At 45.4% G+C, this 16,737-nt stretch overlaps 1 protein-coding gene across 5 annotated transcripts in view; it reads left to right on the plus strand.

Moving 5' to 3' along the window:
• MAPK14 (mitogen-activated protein kinase 14) overlaps positions 1-16,737 on the plus strand; it is an 82,351-nt gene that overhangs the window by 18,356 nt on the left and 47,258 nt on the right. For 4 of the 5 annotated variants that reach the window (XM_066235900.1, XM_066235817.1, XM_066236069.1 and 1 more), the window contains exon 2: positions 11,542-11,671. In XM_066235900.1, the coding sequence (XP_066091997.1) occupies positions 11,542-11,671 (130 nt within the window). Of the gene's footprint in view, positions 1-10,627; positions 10,690-11,541; positions 11,672-16,737 lie in introns of those variants that run through there. The other variant, XM_066235981.1, reaches the window with a different exon arrangement.

Here is a 16,737-nt window from a genome sequence, read left to right on the forward strand (position 1 = left end):
GAAGAACCTGGCCTGTGGTGGCACAGTGGATAAAGTGTCAACCAGGAACGCTGAGGTCCTTGTTTCAAAACACTGGGCTCGCCTGGGAGTTGATGATTCCTGCTTCTTTCTTCTTCTTCTTCTTTCTTCTTTCTTCTTCCTTCTTCTTTCTTTCTTCTCCTTCTTTCTTCTCCTCCTCCTCTTCTTCCTTCTCCTCCTCCTTCTTCCTCCTCCTCCTTCTTCCTCCTCCTCCTCCTTCTCCTCCTCCTTCCTCATTTCTCCTCCTCCTTCCTTTCTCCTCCTCCTTCTTCCTCCTCCTCCTCCTCCTTCTCCTCCTCCTCCTTCCTCCTTATTTCTCCTCCTCCTTCCTCCTTCTTTCTCCTCCTCCTCCTCCTTCTCCCTCCTCCTTCCCTTCCTCCTCCTCCCTCCCCCCTCTCCCCTCTAAAAATGAATAAATAAATAAATAATCTTTAAAGATTCATGAAGAAATAGAAAATCATTGTATTTTTCAGATGGAACTTGCAGCAAATGATTGATTGCATTATACATTTTAATCTCAAATGGGTTTAGGTTTTTAGGTCGTGTATCTGAGAGATTGTCTGCTTTGTTTGAGGGCTAGTTCTCCTCAGCGCAGTAAAAGTTGAGGCCGTTGTGGCATACGTTTTTGCTCCAATGGTTTAGAAGCCTTTGCAGCAGGAACTGAACCGGATTCGGAATGGCAAGTATCTAGCATGTGTGTTGCTACTCTCTGGGTCCCTGCCCCACAGCTACTGTCCCTAGTAAATTCTATCAAGTATATTTTCCTATCTGAATAAGATTTTCATGAAAGTTCTAAACTTGCAAAAAAAGTTCCTGAACTGCAAGTTCAGCAAGGCCAGTGATCAATTCAATGACTTTTTTGGAGTGTGTGTGTTTTAATTTTTTATTGACTTTAAAGAGAGGAAGGGAGAGAGTGAGAGAAGAAACACCAGTCTGTTCCTGTCTGTGCCCGACCCAGGATCAAACCGGCGACCTCTGTGCTTCCCAGATGATGCTCTAACCAGCCGAGCTATCTGGCCAGGGCTTAAGTCTCTTTGAGAAGAATTTTTAAAAAACCAAAACGCTGGGGATTGGTTGCATTGCACATACTTGTAACAGTTGTATTTATGCCATCTGATTGTCTTCCCATCAATATGGAAGTGTTATTGTCAGAGACTCCGTTTAAAAACACTATGATAGTGCGAAGAGTCGAATTTTTATTTAAAAAATTCAAAGTGTTATAGAAACATTAAGATATTTGAGAACTAGTGGTGACATTAAAAGAAAGCCCACAAGGCCCTGGCCGGTTGGCTCAGCGGTAGAGCGTCGGCCTAGCGTGCGGAGGACCCGGGTTCGATTCCCGGCCAGGGCACACAGGAGAAGCGCCCATTTGCTTCTCCACCCCTCCGCCGGGCGCTGGGGATGGCTCTGTGGCCTCTGCCTCAGGCGCTAGAGTGGCTCTGGTCACAACATGGCGACGCCCAGGATGGGCAGAGCATCGCCCCCTGGTGGGCAGAGCATCGCCCCTGGTGGGCGTGCCGGGTGGATCCCGGTTGGGCGCATGCGGGAGTCTGTCTGACTGTCTCTCCCCGTTTCCAGCTTCAGAAAAATGAAAAAATGAAAAAAAATTAAAAAAAAAAAAAAGCCCACAATGTTCAAACGTTATGAGTTTCTGAAGTCAATTTTAAATTTCTTCTCTGAAGAATATTTTTTGAGATTCCTAAATCAAAATGTCAGCTTCAGTTTTTGCATAAAGTTGCCTTTATTTTCATGTTATTTCCAAAATGGAGGGGCAGAACATAAGCATCAAAACTACAGGGATTCTTGCATATAATGTGTCTGAATTCAGAAAGGAGGAAAAGGGAGGTTTCTGTAGCAGAGGGGCATAGGTACCGAAAATATTCCCAGTACGGCGTTTCAGTTTGTATCAAGAATTATAAGTAAAGAGAAAGTACCAAGTTAGTAGTCTGAGTTATGTAGTTATTTTGAAGGCTGTTATTAACTTGAATTCAGTTGGAAAAAAGCCTCAAATTGTATGATCCATAAAATAGTAAATATTTCCATTAACTTCCAAAAGTAAATAAAATCGTGTTTATCTTGTTAACCATTATCAAGGGCTCATTCTTCCTTATTAACATCATTTGGGGATTAGAGACGTCATCTATGACCATTGAAAGACATTGTAACATTACTTTCAATCCCCACAAAGTACTCAGAGACTTGCCAGATGCTTGCTTATTCTTCATTCTCTTGGGGAAAATCCAAATGGTTTTTTGAGAAAAATCCTCGTGTGGTCATTAGTATCCTCGCACTGGGCTTGGACACTTGTCCAGGTTGGGCAACGCATCGCCTTTGTAAGAGGTTGTCTCCCTTCCTCTACCCACCAACTCAGCTGACCGTCGAAGCGTATTGACCAGCCTTTGTCTTGGCAACAGAGCCATGTGTCAGTCATGGAACATAAACCCTGTCCCTACGTCTCTGTACCGATCACAAGCCTGATCGCTGGAAATCATCTTTGGAGGATTATCTAAGGAATATGGAGCTTATTGTCAATTTTTCCAAACACACTTGAGATTTCCCCTTGGATTAACCCTGTTGGAGCTGTGTGCCACGCTGTTTTATAGTCTCCTTCCTCCTTTGCTAATAATGACCTGTATTTGCTTTATGAAGGTCTCTGCTGATGGATGCTCTGAGAGCCACCTGAAACACACTATTGTATTTATGTAAGGATTATTTTGATAGGACCTTTTTTTTTTTTTTTGCCACATTATCAGTGTTTCCTTCATAAACATACGCAGGAGGAACGTTTCTCTGGTTTGATTACAGGAATAATTATGCCTCACTTTGGTTCTCCTGAGTACCTGGTTTGTTTTTATTGTATGGTTCCTGTGACGCATGTATTCAATATTAACTGGTTGTGTTTTTTTGGTGATGGCTTTAGTGGACTCGGAGCCAAATTTGAGGCCCACCTCTAACCGTATTTAGAAAGTTTCTCCTGATAAACGTTTTATGCTAACCTCACCCATATTGAGTTTCTTACTTATCTTGTTTTTTCCTTCATCACTTAACTGTTATGTCAAGTTGTGATGGTCTGTTTCCAGGCTGCTTTGAATCCATTGTGGAATAAAGCAGGGTGGTGTATGTAAATAATCTTAGAAGTTTAACAGAATGACTTTAGGATGTATTGAGAACCTGGTAAGCCCTGGCCGGTTGGCTCAGCAGTAGAGTGTCTGCTGGGTACGTGGATGTCCTGGGTTTGATTCCTGGTCAGGGCACACAGGAGAAACGACCATCTACTTCTCCCCCCCTTACACCTTCCCTTTATCCCTCCCCACCCCTCCCCATCCCGCAGCCATGGCTCATTTGAGCAAGTTGGCTCCCGGTGCTGGATATGGCTCTATGGCCTCGCCTCAGGCGCTGAAATAACTTGGTTTCCGAGCAACGGAGCAGTGGCTCCAGATGGACAGAGCACTGCTCTGTAGGGGGCTTGCCGGGTGGATCCCTGTCAGGGTGCATGCAGAAGTCTGTCTCTGCCTCCCTGCCTCTCACTTAAAAAAAAAAAAAAGAACATAGTAAGCCTTTTGAGGGGTGGAGGGGCAGTTGGGGGAGGCAAGTATGAATGTGCAACAAAGGATTCAGTTTCCTTAATGAATGTATTATGTCCTAGGCACTACATCCATGAACAGCAGTAGATGAGTGACAGTGACCTCCTAATAATTATAAGAACTGCTTTTAATTAATTTTATGTTTATTCCTTGATTTTGTTAAACCACATCAATGATTTTATAAAATGTGAATTAACTATATAACTTTGGAAGACCGCATGTGAATTTACATTCAGGGGGTAAATTTACTAAGCAGTGTATCCTGAATTTTAGGTGGGACAACCTGATCCATAAAAGTAATTCCATTTTACGATGTTTATGAAAACAAGGTTTTATTTGTAGTTGTAGTGTTTCAAATGTAATTGAAGAGGAATCTTCCCAACTGGTAATACTAGTAAGTGAATCATGATAAAAGCAAAGCCGAAAGCTGGTCCCAGGGTTCCCCTTGTTCCTGGCAGCTTGACGTCCTGGAGAAAGAGTGAGCGTTGAAATTAGACAGGTGTGGGTTTGAGTCCCACTGCATGTGAGTTGCGTGACCTTGGGCGAGTTGTTAATGTTTCTGACCATTCGTTTCTTATTTTGGAAAGTCAATATAACTTTATCTCATAAAGTTATTAGTGTAAATGTTAAACATTTCCAAAATAACGTGGCATACTCGGGAATTCAGTAAATTTGAATTTCTTCTCAGTTGGTTTCTTCTCCTTCAATTGATTTTTTTCCTTCTTTTTTTTCCCCTTCAATTGCTTTTATCAGATGATTTGTTTTTCATTATTAGGAATTTCTGCTTTTGGTAATTACAATGTTCAGTTTAGGATGAGACATGTGATTTCTCCTCTCTCCTAACCCTGCTTTGATCGGTGATAGAAACAGGAGGCCAGGTGGAGCAGTGAGCTGCTGAAAGAGGGCGGGGCGGGGTGGGTTGGCTAGTCCTCACTTCAGCGGCTTTGGCTGAGGGGATTGTAAGGAATCAGCAGAGGGCAGCTTCTCTGGACAGTTCCCGCTTGTTCTCTCTTGTAAGAACTATGCTTTAAAAAGGGAGTGTGTGTCCTTTGAAATAAAAATTTTAGTCTGTTCTGAGGAAATGGTGCAATTATGGAAGAAGCAGTGTGAATTAAGTCCATTATAGTAGTATTAGGAGAGTGTGTGTGTGTGCGTGTGTGTGAATGGCTATAATGCCTACCAATAAGAGAATGACTGAATAGACTTTGATACAGATACTTAATGAAGTTACTGTTAATGATCATTTACTAAAGTGGAAAATGCTGTAGCTTAGAGATGAAGGATACACATTAATTTAGAGTGCATTACGAGTATAACCATGCAAGTATCATTTAAAGAGAATATAATTGTTAATAGTGGTTTTATTAAAGTTTGAGTGTCTCTTTTGTTTTACGGTAACAAAGCAGATGACTTATGCTTCTAACTTTAGTAATCCCCTTATTAAAAGATAAAAGCTCATTTTTTTAAAAAAAATCAAAAGATGAAAAAATATAAAGAGCAAAAATGTGAACAGTCTGAGTCTGTTATACATTTCCCCCCTGCATCTGTGCATGCACGTGTATGGGTAGACATTCCTCCCCCCCACAGAGTCAGGAGCGCTCTTCTGAATCTTGCTTTCTTTCCCGGCAGTAATGTAACGTGGGTATTCATACGCGGAGGTTCTTGTCGATGGCTGTAACATGTGGTGCATGAGAACGTGCCATCATTTCAGCTGTCCTCTGTTGGCCGGCAGGCAATTGATGGTTTTGTTCTTGTGAACAGGCTGCAAGGAATATTTATGTATTTTTTAACCCGATTTTTATATTTTATGTATAAAATTTTAAACCCAATTTACATATATATATTTGAAATTGGTGGGCTCTCTGTGTGTAGTTGTACATTTTGGGCAGTCTCTGCTTGCAAATGCATTTTGTCGTCCCCATTAGAGGGTGAGTTCCCTGACATCAGCCGCTGTGTTTGATGTTTCTTGTGTTCCGCAAGGAATCTCACGGAAGGAGATAGATCGGTCAAGACTTAGGGACATTTTGGTACTTGTCAGAGACCCCATTATTGACTCCTTTCAGATTTTGCTTTCACAGGGAGTAGCTGAACATCAGAGATTGAAAATTCCTAACTAAAGTAATGTATATAACAGGGGTCGGGAACCTTTTTGGCAGAGAGAGCCATGAATGCCACATATTTTAAAATGTAATTCCATGAGAGCCACACAACGACCCATGTACGTTATGCATTAGCCAATAAAAATTTGGCGTTGTCCCGGAGGACAGCTGTGATTGGCTCCACCCACCCACAACCATGAACTTGAGCGGTAGGAAATGAACGGATTGTAATACATGAGAATGTTTTATATTTTTAACATTATTATTTTTTTTATTAAAGATTTGTCTGCGAGCCAGATGCAGCCATCAAAAGAGCCACATCTGGCTCACGAGCCATAGGTTCCCAACCCCTGGTATATAGAGTGAAGGTTATTTTTTTATTTCTTTTATTTTTTTATTTTAGTGACAGGAGGGAGGCAGAGGCAGACTGCAGCATGCTCCCCGACCGGGATCCACCCAGCAAGCCCACTAGGGGGCGATGCTCTGCCTATGTGGGCCATTGCTCCATTGCAACTGGAGCCATTTTTTAGTGCCTGAGGTGGAGGCCATGGAGTTATCCTCAGCATGTGGGGCCAACTAGCTCCAATCGAGCCATGGCTGCAGGAGGAGAGGGCAGAACAGAGAGAGAGAGAGAGAGAGAGAGAGCAGCAAGAAGGGGAGGGGTGGAGAAGCAGATGGGCACTTTCCTGTGTGCCCTGGCCAGGATTCAAACCCAGGGCATCCACATGCTGGGCCAGTGCTCTACCACTGAGCCAGCCAGCCAGCCAGGGCTAGAGTTAAGGTTATTTCTTAAGAGATATTTGTGATGAAACAGGACTATTTTGAGTTCAGTGTACAGGAAAAAACTTTTTCCTTATGAAATGCAATTAATTATAGTAGGAAGCATCTGTAGAATGTATTGAAAATGGACTCTTAGCAGAGTTGAACCTGGCTTTCTCTTAGAGTATAATGGTTAAGAGTTCATGCTTCCAGTTGGATTTGGATCCCAGCTCTCCCGTTTTTCTGTCTACCCTGCGAACACTTACTAACCTCTGTGCCTGAGTTCTCTCTTGTGTAAAATGGGCATAGTACAAATGCCTTCTCATAGAGTTGTGACAGTTAAAGTTGTGGTCATTAAAGGTTATTCGTTCACATAGAGATCTAACAACAGCGACTACCAAACGAAGCTGTCACTAAGTGTAAACTTTAACATTAATATCAGTTTCAAGACATACTTCTGTCAAGCATTTATTGAGACCGTACCCTGTGCTGGGCTGTATGCGGAGTCCTGTGTAACATGTGCAGTAGTGAATAAAATGGGCGGCACTTGCTGCCCTCAGGACGGGGACAGGGAAGGTGGGCATTAGTAAGGTCTATACCAGGCCTTCCCCTGGGCTGGGCCCTTTGCTAAAACCTACTGCACAAGTCACCACATTCTGTCCTAACGAAGAACATCCTACAGGTTAGGTGTAAACACAACCCTGGTTTCCTGCGTGAGGCCGAGAGACTTTAATTAACTTCCTCAAGGCTATCTAGCTACTAAGTGGCAGCACAAATTAAAATCCCAGCAGCCTAATGCTTTAAGTTCCTGCCCTTATTTAACTGCTGTGCTGATTTGAAAATCAATGTGTAGCAATAAATGGTAATAGTACCTACCTATCGGGTACTGATTAATCCTAGCCTGCCTTTGATGAATAGATACAGGAGTCAAATAGGGACTGAAATATGTAGTTTATGACCGTAAAGCCGGCATGGAGAATGCCTTCTGATGTTGGCCCTGCAGCTCCAGTGGGCTTCTGGCCTTTCCCCGCAGGACTGAGCAAGCGCTCCGAGTCCCGGGCAGGTGAGCTGGCCATCTGAGGATCTGTATCCCTTGCTCTGGGGCGCCCCCCGCAGGCTTGCCCGCAGCAGGGAGGAGAAAGTGCTGAACCAGGCACACTCTGAGGGAGAGGTGAAGAGAATGGGTCACCGGGGGCAGTGACCGTTTCTCCTGTCTCCCCAGAGCCAGGGAGGGCTTTGAGAAGAGTGCCAGTTGACTTGGTACTTCCCAGAAGGGAGAAGTACTGGTTCATGGGTTTGCAGGAACGTGGGGAGTGGGCAAGAAGAGAGGCCACCTCCCTCTCTGTGGGATAGGGTAGGAGGCAGGGAGAGTGTCGGGACAGAACAACTGCTTGGGACCTCTTAGCTATATCTCATCTTTGAGGGGTTGACCAGGCCGCCGCTTCAAGGAGAAGGATTCTGCTGGTGTCAGGGTGTGGGGAGAAGAGCCCTTCAGGAACCAGGAGCTGGCATGCCCAGATCACGCAGTGTCCGAGGGGCAGGGAGGACTAGCACTGACCACCGTGGGGTGGTCACTGGTGGTCAGGTCACCTAAGCCTCCTAGGCTGGTCGGAAATTTGCATTTTATTTTATGTGCCAAGGAAATTCTTCGTTGGAGGATCTGCAGCAGGGGAGTGGTGTCTTCTCAGTTATACTTATGGAAGGTTGTTCTGGATGCTTGCGGGGAGTATATTAGGACGGCACAGGAGGCAGGGAGAGCAGTGTGAAGAGGCAGCTGGTGACGGGGATGGCGCGGATGGTGTGGGACCAGGGAGACGAGGGACGTGGGGTCAGAGGTGTGTTTTGGAAGTGAAAACCATCAGACTCTGACCAATTGCGTGGGGGTGGGGGGGCAGAATACTAGAGGAAGGGACCAATCAAGGGTGGTATGCAAATGTCCTCTGGAAGCAGCCGATGGAAAAGCCCGTTTGTTGGGATAAAGGAGGCGGGGAGAACTAGTCTAAGGTGCTTAAGTATTTTTAGGGAGATGTCACTTCTAAGGGCACCCAGATAACACCAGCACCGCCAGTCCACGGAGCAGCGGCCCTCCCACTCCAGCATGGGTTGACAATTATGTGGAGGGCTTGATCAAGTACAGGCTTCCTGGACCCACGTCAGGCTTTCTGAGTGGGGAGGTCAGGGGTGGCCCCTGAGCGTGTGCATTTCTGTAAGTTCCTAGGTGAGAACCAGCCTGCTGGTCTAGGGACCACACCTGCAGAACCACCGGAGACCTTGAACTGATGGGAGCCGTCAGGGCAGTTTCTCGTTTGTCTGGTGAGGGAGGGCAGTAACTAGAGCGTATTTATGCCGATGGGACTGATCCCTTAGGTAGGGAAAAGCTGAGGATTGAGGATGTACGAGAGAAGGGGACCGGGGAGCTAAGTCCTTGAAAGGGTGAGGGAGGAGGATGCTCTGAAGCAGGTATTGAAGTCTTGTTTTTTATTTCCTTTATTGATTGATTTTAGAAGGGGTCGGACATGGATCTGCTCCTGAATGTGCCCTGAGCGGGGATTGAACCAGCCACCCCTGCGCTTCGGGACAGTGCTCTGACCATCCAAGCTCCCCGGCCAGGGTGAAGTCTTGGGTTCTTATAAGAAAGGGTATGCGTCCTTGGATGCAGCAAGAGAGAAAGCAGGGAAGATGGGTCCGGTGCCGATGGGCTTGTGGCATTAGTGACAGGCCGGCGGAGCTCCTCTCTGATGCGGTCTGTGTTCTCTGTGAGGGCGTGGGCTGCTCCTGCGCAAGGAGGGTGCACTGGAGATCTGAGGAGAGAGCCGGTGGCAAATGCTGATGTTGAGTAGGAAAATCAGCTGTAAGGAGAAGGAAAAAAAAAACACAAACAATTGCAAGCCTTGTCTGAGTTTAAGGTGAGAAGTTTAAGAGGGAAACCCGTCTGTAGGATTGTGCATTCCTTCTTCAACCAGTTAGCTCTTAGATTCAGACATGGAGAATTAAATCGTTGAGATCTCCCAGAGTTAGACTTCGTCTAGGTGAATAAATCGGGGGTGGGGGGTACAAGGGAGCTTAATCCACAGTCTAAGCGGGTGCGAAGGGTAATGAAGACGGGACAGGGCTACAGGGTAGAAATAAACAACGATGAGGAGGTCAGTGAATAATCGGAGTCAAGGTCCAAGTAAACTAAGGCTAAAAGGCATAAGTTGGGATGGGACCGGGGCGGGGCCGGTGTTCAGACTTTTGTAGGCAGGGCAGTTCTTGGTGGTGGTAGAGGTCCAGGCTGTGGTCACAGCGGTGGCGGGCTGAGGTGGAGTTTCCTGGAGAGGTCAGGAAACGGAGAGGCCAGGATGTTAGATGTGCCCCCCACCTGGATGTTGAGGCTGCCAAGAGTGATGACAGAAGCTGGGAGTGGAGAGAGAGCCTTTCAGATAGGAGCTAACTTTTCAATGAATGGTGGAAAATTCCAGGTCAGTTGGTGAGAGCAGCAGAGAGGGAGAGATGGTTGTGGGCAGGGACTTTTATAAAACAAAGGGAGAGCGACAGTCTGCAAATGGTCGTGCTCAGCAAGGCAGACACCTCCCCTATGCGCTGGCCTTGTACCTGGGACGCGAGGGAGAGAGTGCCCTCTACATGCCAGCCGTAAGAGAAGCAGTGTCTTCACGGCCCGCCTTAGTTTCCATTAAAGCCAAGAGGTGAGGGAAGTTTCTGGAAAGGGGTTGAAGGTGTCCAGAAGTCTGTCGCAGATTGCGAGTGGAAGAGCACAAGGACATGGCGTACGGATGTGGGAGTGGAGGTAGGGAACTTCTGGAGCAAGCCCCGAGTCAGACGGGAAAGAGAGTTTGGTGATAACGTGACCTGAGAGTCTGGTATGCCCGGGAGGCTGACGTAAACAGGAGGATGAGGCAGGCTGGGATTAGCCAAGTCGCTAAAAATAATGAACATGCACGTTAAGTTTGCGCAGTGTCCTGCGTGACCAGCCTCTGCCTCGCCCCTGACCTTGTCCCCTGCTCCGCTGGCTCCCCGTGCTCACACGCCCTCGTTGTCTTCCTGCCGCTCTAGTACGCCTGGGCTTTTGTACCTGGTCCTCTCCCGTGTGTGCACCTGCCCTGCGGAGAGGCAGCCCAGCAGAGGGGTAAACAGCGTGAGCCCTGCTCCCAGGCTTCTGCGCAGCCTCTTGCTGGCTTTGTGATGGTGGGCACGTTGCTGAACCCCTCTGGGCTTCAGTTTCCTCATTGGTAAAGTGAGGGTAGGGTGGGGAGGATAATACTCCTAACTTCAGAGGGATGTCGGGAAGTAAAAGCGTTCCACCTTAAAAATGAATGTTCAGAAGCTTTAGAACAGTTCCTGGTATGCTGCAGAGACTCTATAAGTCTTTATCCCATTCTCCTGTTTTATTTAGTCATAGCGTTTATCACTATTTGAAATTATTTTATTATTCTGCTCTTCCCCTCCCCTGAGGGCAGGGATTTGTTGACTTGTCCCCTACTGCATCTCAGCTTATAAGAGGGTCAGATACTCTGTAGGTGCTCAGGACATTTTTGTACTGACTTGTCTTGAGAACAGGGTGGTTTCCAAGGCCTCTGCCCTGATCAGGCAGCATACGGTGGCAGAGTGACAGAGGGACTGGGGCAGTGGAGACAGAGGGGACCCTGCCATCTGTATGTCAGTCTGTTGGCTCATCTAGATCAGGTGGCCTCTTTTGTTGTGTGTTATTGGGACACAGCCACACCTATTTTTAAATTTACTGTCTGGCTACTTCTCAGCTACAACCACAGAGTTGACGTAGTTGTGGGCAGAGACCTTGAGCCTCACAGAGTCTAATGTATTTACTGCCTGGCCCTCCCCAGAAAAGGTTGCTGAGCTCTGATTTAGATGCTTAGAAAAAAAGAAAAAAAAGGACTCGAGGAAAAATAAGAACGGATTTGTTTGGGTAATGGCCATTTTAGTTTTTATCTTCCTCCTCTTTTGTGCTTTTTCTTTTTTTTAATAGATTTGTTTAATTTGGAAATGAAATAGCCATGTAAATGCTAATTTTGAAGTATTTAGAGCACTTTTAATGATGGGCTTTTTGTTCTTTATTTCCTTAGTGCTGCTTATGACACAAAAACGGGGTTACGTGTGGCAGTGAAGAAGCTGTCTAGACCGTTTCAGTCCATTATTCATGCCAAAAGGACCTACCGGGAACTGCGGTTACTTAAACACATGAAACATGAGAATGTAAGTTCTTCTGCATTCAAGGAACAATAAACTCTGCTCTTAAGTACACTAGAAAAAAAAAACAACAACGGTTTTAATTACTGCAAATGGAAATCAAACTTGGGACCATGCTTCTTACTCTGGGGTGTTCGTGGCCACTGCGCAAGGTCAGGTGTCTGCCCAGAGCCTTGGAGTGACATGGATTGGTGCGGTTTCTTGGAGTTGGAGTTTTACTCACAGAATTTTAGAGGAGAAGCATTAAGAAAGGTTTTTAATAAAAAGGGATCTCTTATGAGGTATAAAAATTCATAGGGATTTTTAAGAGAAAATATTTCAAGTTTTTTGTGTTCTTTACCTGGTTTACTTACGGCTATTTTATCAGAATATGGACGTCCATGGGCTTTATTTATTTATTTATTTATTTATTTATTTATTTATTTATTGGAGACAGATAGGAAGGGAGAGAGATTAGGAGCATCAGTTCTTCGTTGCAGCACTGTAGTTCATTGATCGCTTCTCATATGTGCCTTGACTGGGGGGGTGGGCAGCTGAGCCAGTGACCCCTTGCTCAAGCCGGTGACCTCAGGGTTTTGAACCTGGGATATCCGTGTCTGAGATCAACACTCCATCCACTGTGTCACTACCAGTTGGGTAGGCGTCCATGGCCTTTTCGTGGTCATGGGTTATTTCAGTGGAGAACTTTGAGGAAGAGTGCCTTAGGCTCACTGAAAGTTCAGTCGAAGAGGGCTATTATTTTATGTACAACTTATTATTGTAATTTTTCTTTTTCATCTGCAAAAACAGCTCTACCAGATTTGGGTAGTCTAATAAATGCGACAAAGACACTGTCTAAATTAAATAAATCTTTTCTATCCGTGTGGCAATTGGAGGGTAATGCCATCCTGCGAAGGTGTGTGTAAGAGTTCTGATACAGTGTTCTAGTGAGTGGACACCTTGGAAAACTGGAAGTGAAGGGACAATTGACTTAGGGACACTTACCGCATTTCCCCATGTGTAAGACACTCCCATGTATAAGACACACCTTACTTTGGGGCCCGAAATTTGCAAAATAATGTATTACATAAAGTTATTGAAATCAAGTATCATTCATCATAAAATTCATACAACTCCTCATCACTGTCAGAACTCCCATGCATTAGCTTGTCCTCATCTGTGTCTGATGACAGATCACTGTCTTCAACAATGAGCGCAAAAACAAGTGTGAAATAGTGGGCAATGCAAGGAAAGAAATCTACAACCGCTGTAGAAGACGCACCCAGTGTTTAGACCCCAAATTTTTCAGGAAAGTGTGCGTCTTATACATCGGGAAATAAGGTGCTTTCCTATATTTCAAAATCAGTTATCAAAGCATTTATGTGGTTGCTCTGTGGAAAGAACTGTCAACCTGGTAGCATTGCAGAAACAGTGGCCGTAGAGACTTTAAAGTCAATTCACCCTATTGATTAATGGTTACGGTGTGGAGAAAAATTCAAAATCTAAATTTATTACTTGGCTTTTCAGACGTTTTCTGTTTTAATGGTTGAACTTTTTTTTTTCTTTGTCCATACTGAGAAAAATATCACAGATAAGGGAGTGATACCATATCAATATATATTTCTTTCACAAAGTATGAATTTCTTCCACGTTCAGAGCACTGAGACTTAAGTTTGGAATAGGATTACAGGTGCCATTATAATCACAGCTGCAGCTTTTTATTTATTTCTGGGCTTTTTTTCACCTGCAGACTGTTGAGAAAATCCTGTTTTCTATAGGCACCTTTATTCCTAGGCATAATTTTATATGAGCAGCATGTGCAAACCTGAGTTCCAGAAAATGTCAGGGCAGCGCGGCAGCCTTTCCAATCTGTGACATGTTTATAAGAAGCTGGGATTGTGGGAAAGCTGGCGGGAGAGGCTTTATTCCAGGGTCTGCATAAAGTCAGCATGGCCTGGCAGCTTAACTGATGTGTTTACATTTGGATTTTAACACAGTTGAGCGTGTATGCTGTTTTTCATTACACGTTAGTAAATGTGACAGAGACATTGCCATAGCTCTTTAAATGTAAAGAATACTTTGATGTAGCCAAACATGGATGGGTCCCCAAAGGACCTCCAGGAGTCCCTGGGATCCCACTGATGCTGCCTACACGAATTTAAGAACATCTGGTTTAACAGCACTAAATTTTATTGTTTTTCTTTCTTTTTTTTTTCTTTTTTTTTTGTATTTTTTGTATTTTTCTGAAGCTGGAAATGGGGAGGCAGTCAGACAGACGCCTGCATGCGCCCGACTGGGATCCACCCGGCACACCCACCAGGAGGCGATGCTCTGCCCATCCGGGGCGTCGCTCTGTCACAACCAGAGCCACTCTAGTGCCTGGGGCAGAGGCCAAGGAGCCATCCCCAGCACCCGGGCTATCTTTTGTTCCAATGGAGCCTTGGCTGCGGGAGGGGAAGAGAGAGACAGAGAGGAAGGAGAGGGGGAGGGGTGGAGAAGCAGATGGGTGCTTCTCCTATGTGCCCTGGCCGGGAATCGAACGCGGGACTTCCACACGCCAGGCCAAGGCTCTACCACTGAGCAAACCGGCCAGGGCCTGTTTTGCTTTCTTTACAGATAAATTAAGCCATTGTGTAAGGCACAGATTATTTGGGCTTCTCTGAATCCATGTCTTGGCTTTCCTAATGGTCATAAAGCAACAACCTTGTTTTTTTATGCTTTGTTTTTTTGTAAGAAGATCATTTAAAATGTATCTTATATGATATCAGGCTGGTTACACTTAGACCATTTTGTATTTGTAGAAATGAGAGGCCACAGTGATGGATACAATTTTTCTAATTTAGGAAAGGTTACAAGACTCCTTTTAAAAAGAGGGCTGACGGCAGAGGCAGGGTCATGGGGACCAGAGGGACAGCTGTCAGAGGGAAGGGGGATGAGGGGGTGGGATCAGAGAAGGTGAAGGGATTAGTGAAATTATATATACATAACACATAGATACAGATAACGGGATAGCAAATCCCAGAGGGAAGGGGGGAGGGAGTTAAGGGGAGGGGGCAAAGGGGGTATATTGGGGGCAGGGGGGTGGAAGAGGAGGGTGTTATGTGTTATATTGAATGGGACATGAATCCATGTTTACACAATAAATGAAAATTAATAAAAAAAGTTTTTAAAGAGGGCTAACAGCATTAGAAAAACGGTTTTAACTTACGTAAATTGTTTCATAAGCAACTTGCTTAATAACAGTCTGTTGTTTTTAAATGAAGATGTTTAGATTCCAGCAGTCTCAGTGTGGAGGGTCACCTGTACCTCAATATGGGTGACTTGTTGTCGGAACAGGGAAGGCACGTGGCCGAGTATTTCATAACCCCCCATTGTGTTGGCAGATGTTTGAGGTGGGAGTGGAAAAGGGACCCAAAGACTTTGACTCAATGTAGAAAAACTCCTGATTTTGTCTAGTCTGCAGACAAGTCTTAGGTGCTTACAATGTAAAAGTCGCTTTACCTAGTAAAGAACCAAGACTTACAAGGAAGCGTAATCAAAGATTTTGAAAGCAACCTGTCCTCTTCACCCTTTGGCTGTCTGGGTACGTGCCACCAGACCGCTCAGGTAAGGACCAGGAGAGCTGTATGTTTGACATTTAAAATGATAAAGGGTCCATTCGACCTCACCGGTGGTGGTGCAGTGGATAGAGCGTTGACCTGAGACCCTGAGGACACAGATTCGAAACCCCAAAGTTGTGGGCTCGAGTGCGGGCTCACCAGCCTGAGCCATGGGGTTGCCAGCTTGCGCATGGAATAGATCATAGACGTGAGCTCATGGTCGCTGGCTTGAGCCCAGGTTGCTGGCTTGAACAAGGGGTCACTGGCTCAGTTGGAGCCCTCTGGTCAAGGCATGTATGAGAAGTAATCAATGAACAACTAAGGTGCCACAACTATGAGTTGACACTTTCATCTCTCTCCCTTTCTGTCTCCCCCCCCCCAAAAAAAAGGCCGCGAACTCCCATATTCTGTGGGGTTCAGAGTTACAGCTGTTTGATTCCAGAATGCCTGCTGTGTTTTCAAATTGAAATTGGAGCTTTTTTTTTTTTTCTGAAGCTGGAAACGGGGAGGCAGTCAGGCAGACTCCCGCATGCGCCCTATCGGGATCCACCCGGCACGCCCACCAGGGGGCAATGCTCTGTCATGACCAGAGCCACTCTAGCGCCTGGGGCAGAGGCCAAGGAGCCATCCCCAGCGCCCGGGCCATCTTTTTGCTCCAATGGAGCCTCGGCTGCGGGAGGGGAAGAGAGAGACAGAGAGGAAGGAAAGGGGGAGGGGTGGAGAAGCATATGGGCGCTTCTCCTGTGTGCCCTGGCTGGGAATCGAACCCGGGACTCCTGCATGCCAGGCCGACGCTCTACCACTGAGCCAACCGACCAGGGCCAAAATTGGAGCTTTTACTTGAAAATGTTTTGGACTTGCTTTGTTTTTCTATCCTTCAGTTAACCATTGTGTGAATAACCCTGAGCAAACCTGATCTCTAGTGATTTATTTTATTGTGACTTGAGGATGATTTCCCACAATCACAACAGCAAGAGTGTAAACTGGTGTAAATTATTTTAAACTTTTCTTTCATTGGGGCAATGGGACATCTCAGATAAAAATTATCAGTGATTAGAAAATGTTGGCACTGACCTGTGGTGGCGCAGCGGATAAAGCGTCGACCTGGAAATGCTGAGGTTGCCGGTTCGAAACCCTGGGCTTGCCTGGTCAAGGCACAATGGGAGTTGATGCTTCCAGCTCCTCCCCCCTTCTCTCTCTCTGCTTCTCTCTCTCCCTCTCCTCTCTCTCTCCTCTCTAAAATGAACAAATAAAAAAAAATTTAAAAAAAGAAAAAAAGAAAATGTTGGCACTGGTAAATAAAAGTGACATCTAGATCTTAGCTGCATAAAATACAAGTGGACCTAGGGGAGAGAGTACTAAAAAGACCAGAAGTTTTAAGGCAGGAATGTATCAAACTGAAGGGACACAATTGTGGTTTAGGTGGAGAAGGACAAAGACAATGATCTGACTGAAATTTAAAGCGCTATGTAAGGATGTTAGTATTAATAAGGT

The sequence above is a fragment of the Saccopteryx bilineata genome, chromosome 1 (assembly GCF_036850765.1).
Source record: "Saccopteryx bilineata isolate mSacBil1 chromosome 1, mSacBil1_pri_phased_curated, whole genome shotgun sequence".
Taxonomy (NCBI): domain Eukaryota; kingdom Metazoa; phylum Chordata; class Mammalia; order Chiroptera; family Emballonuridae; genus Saccopteryx; species Saccopteryx bilineata.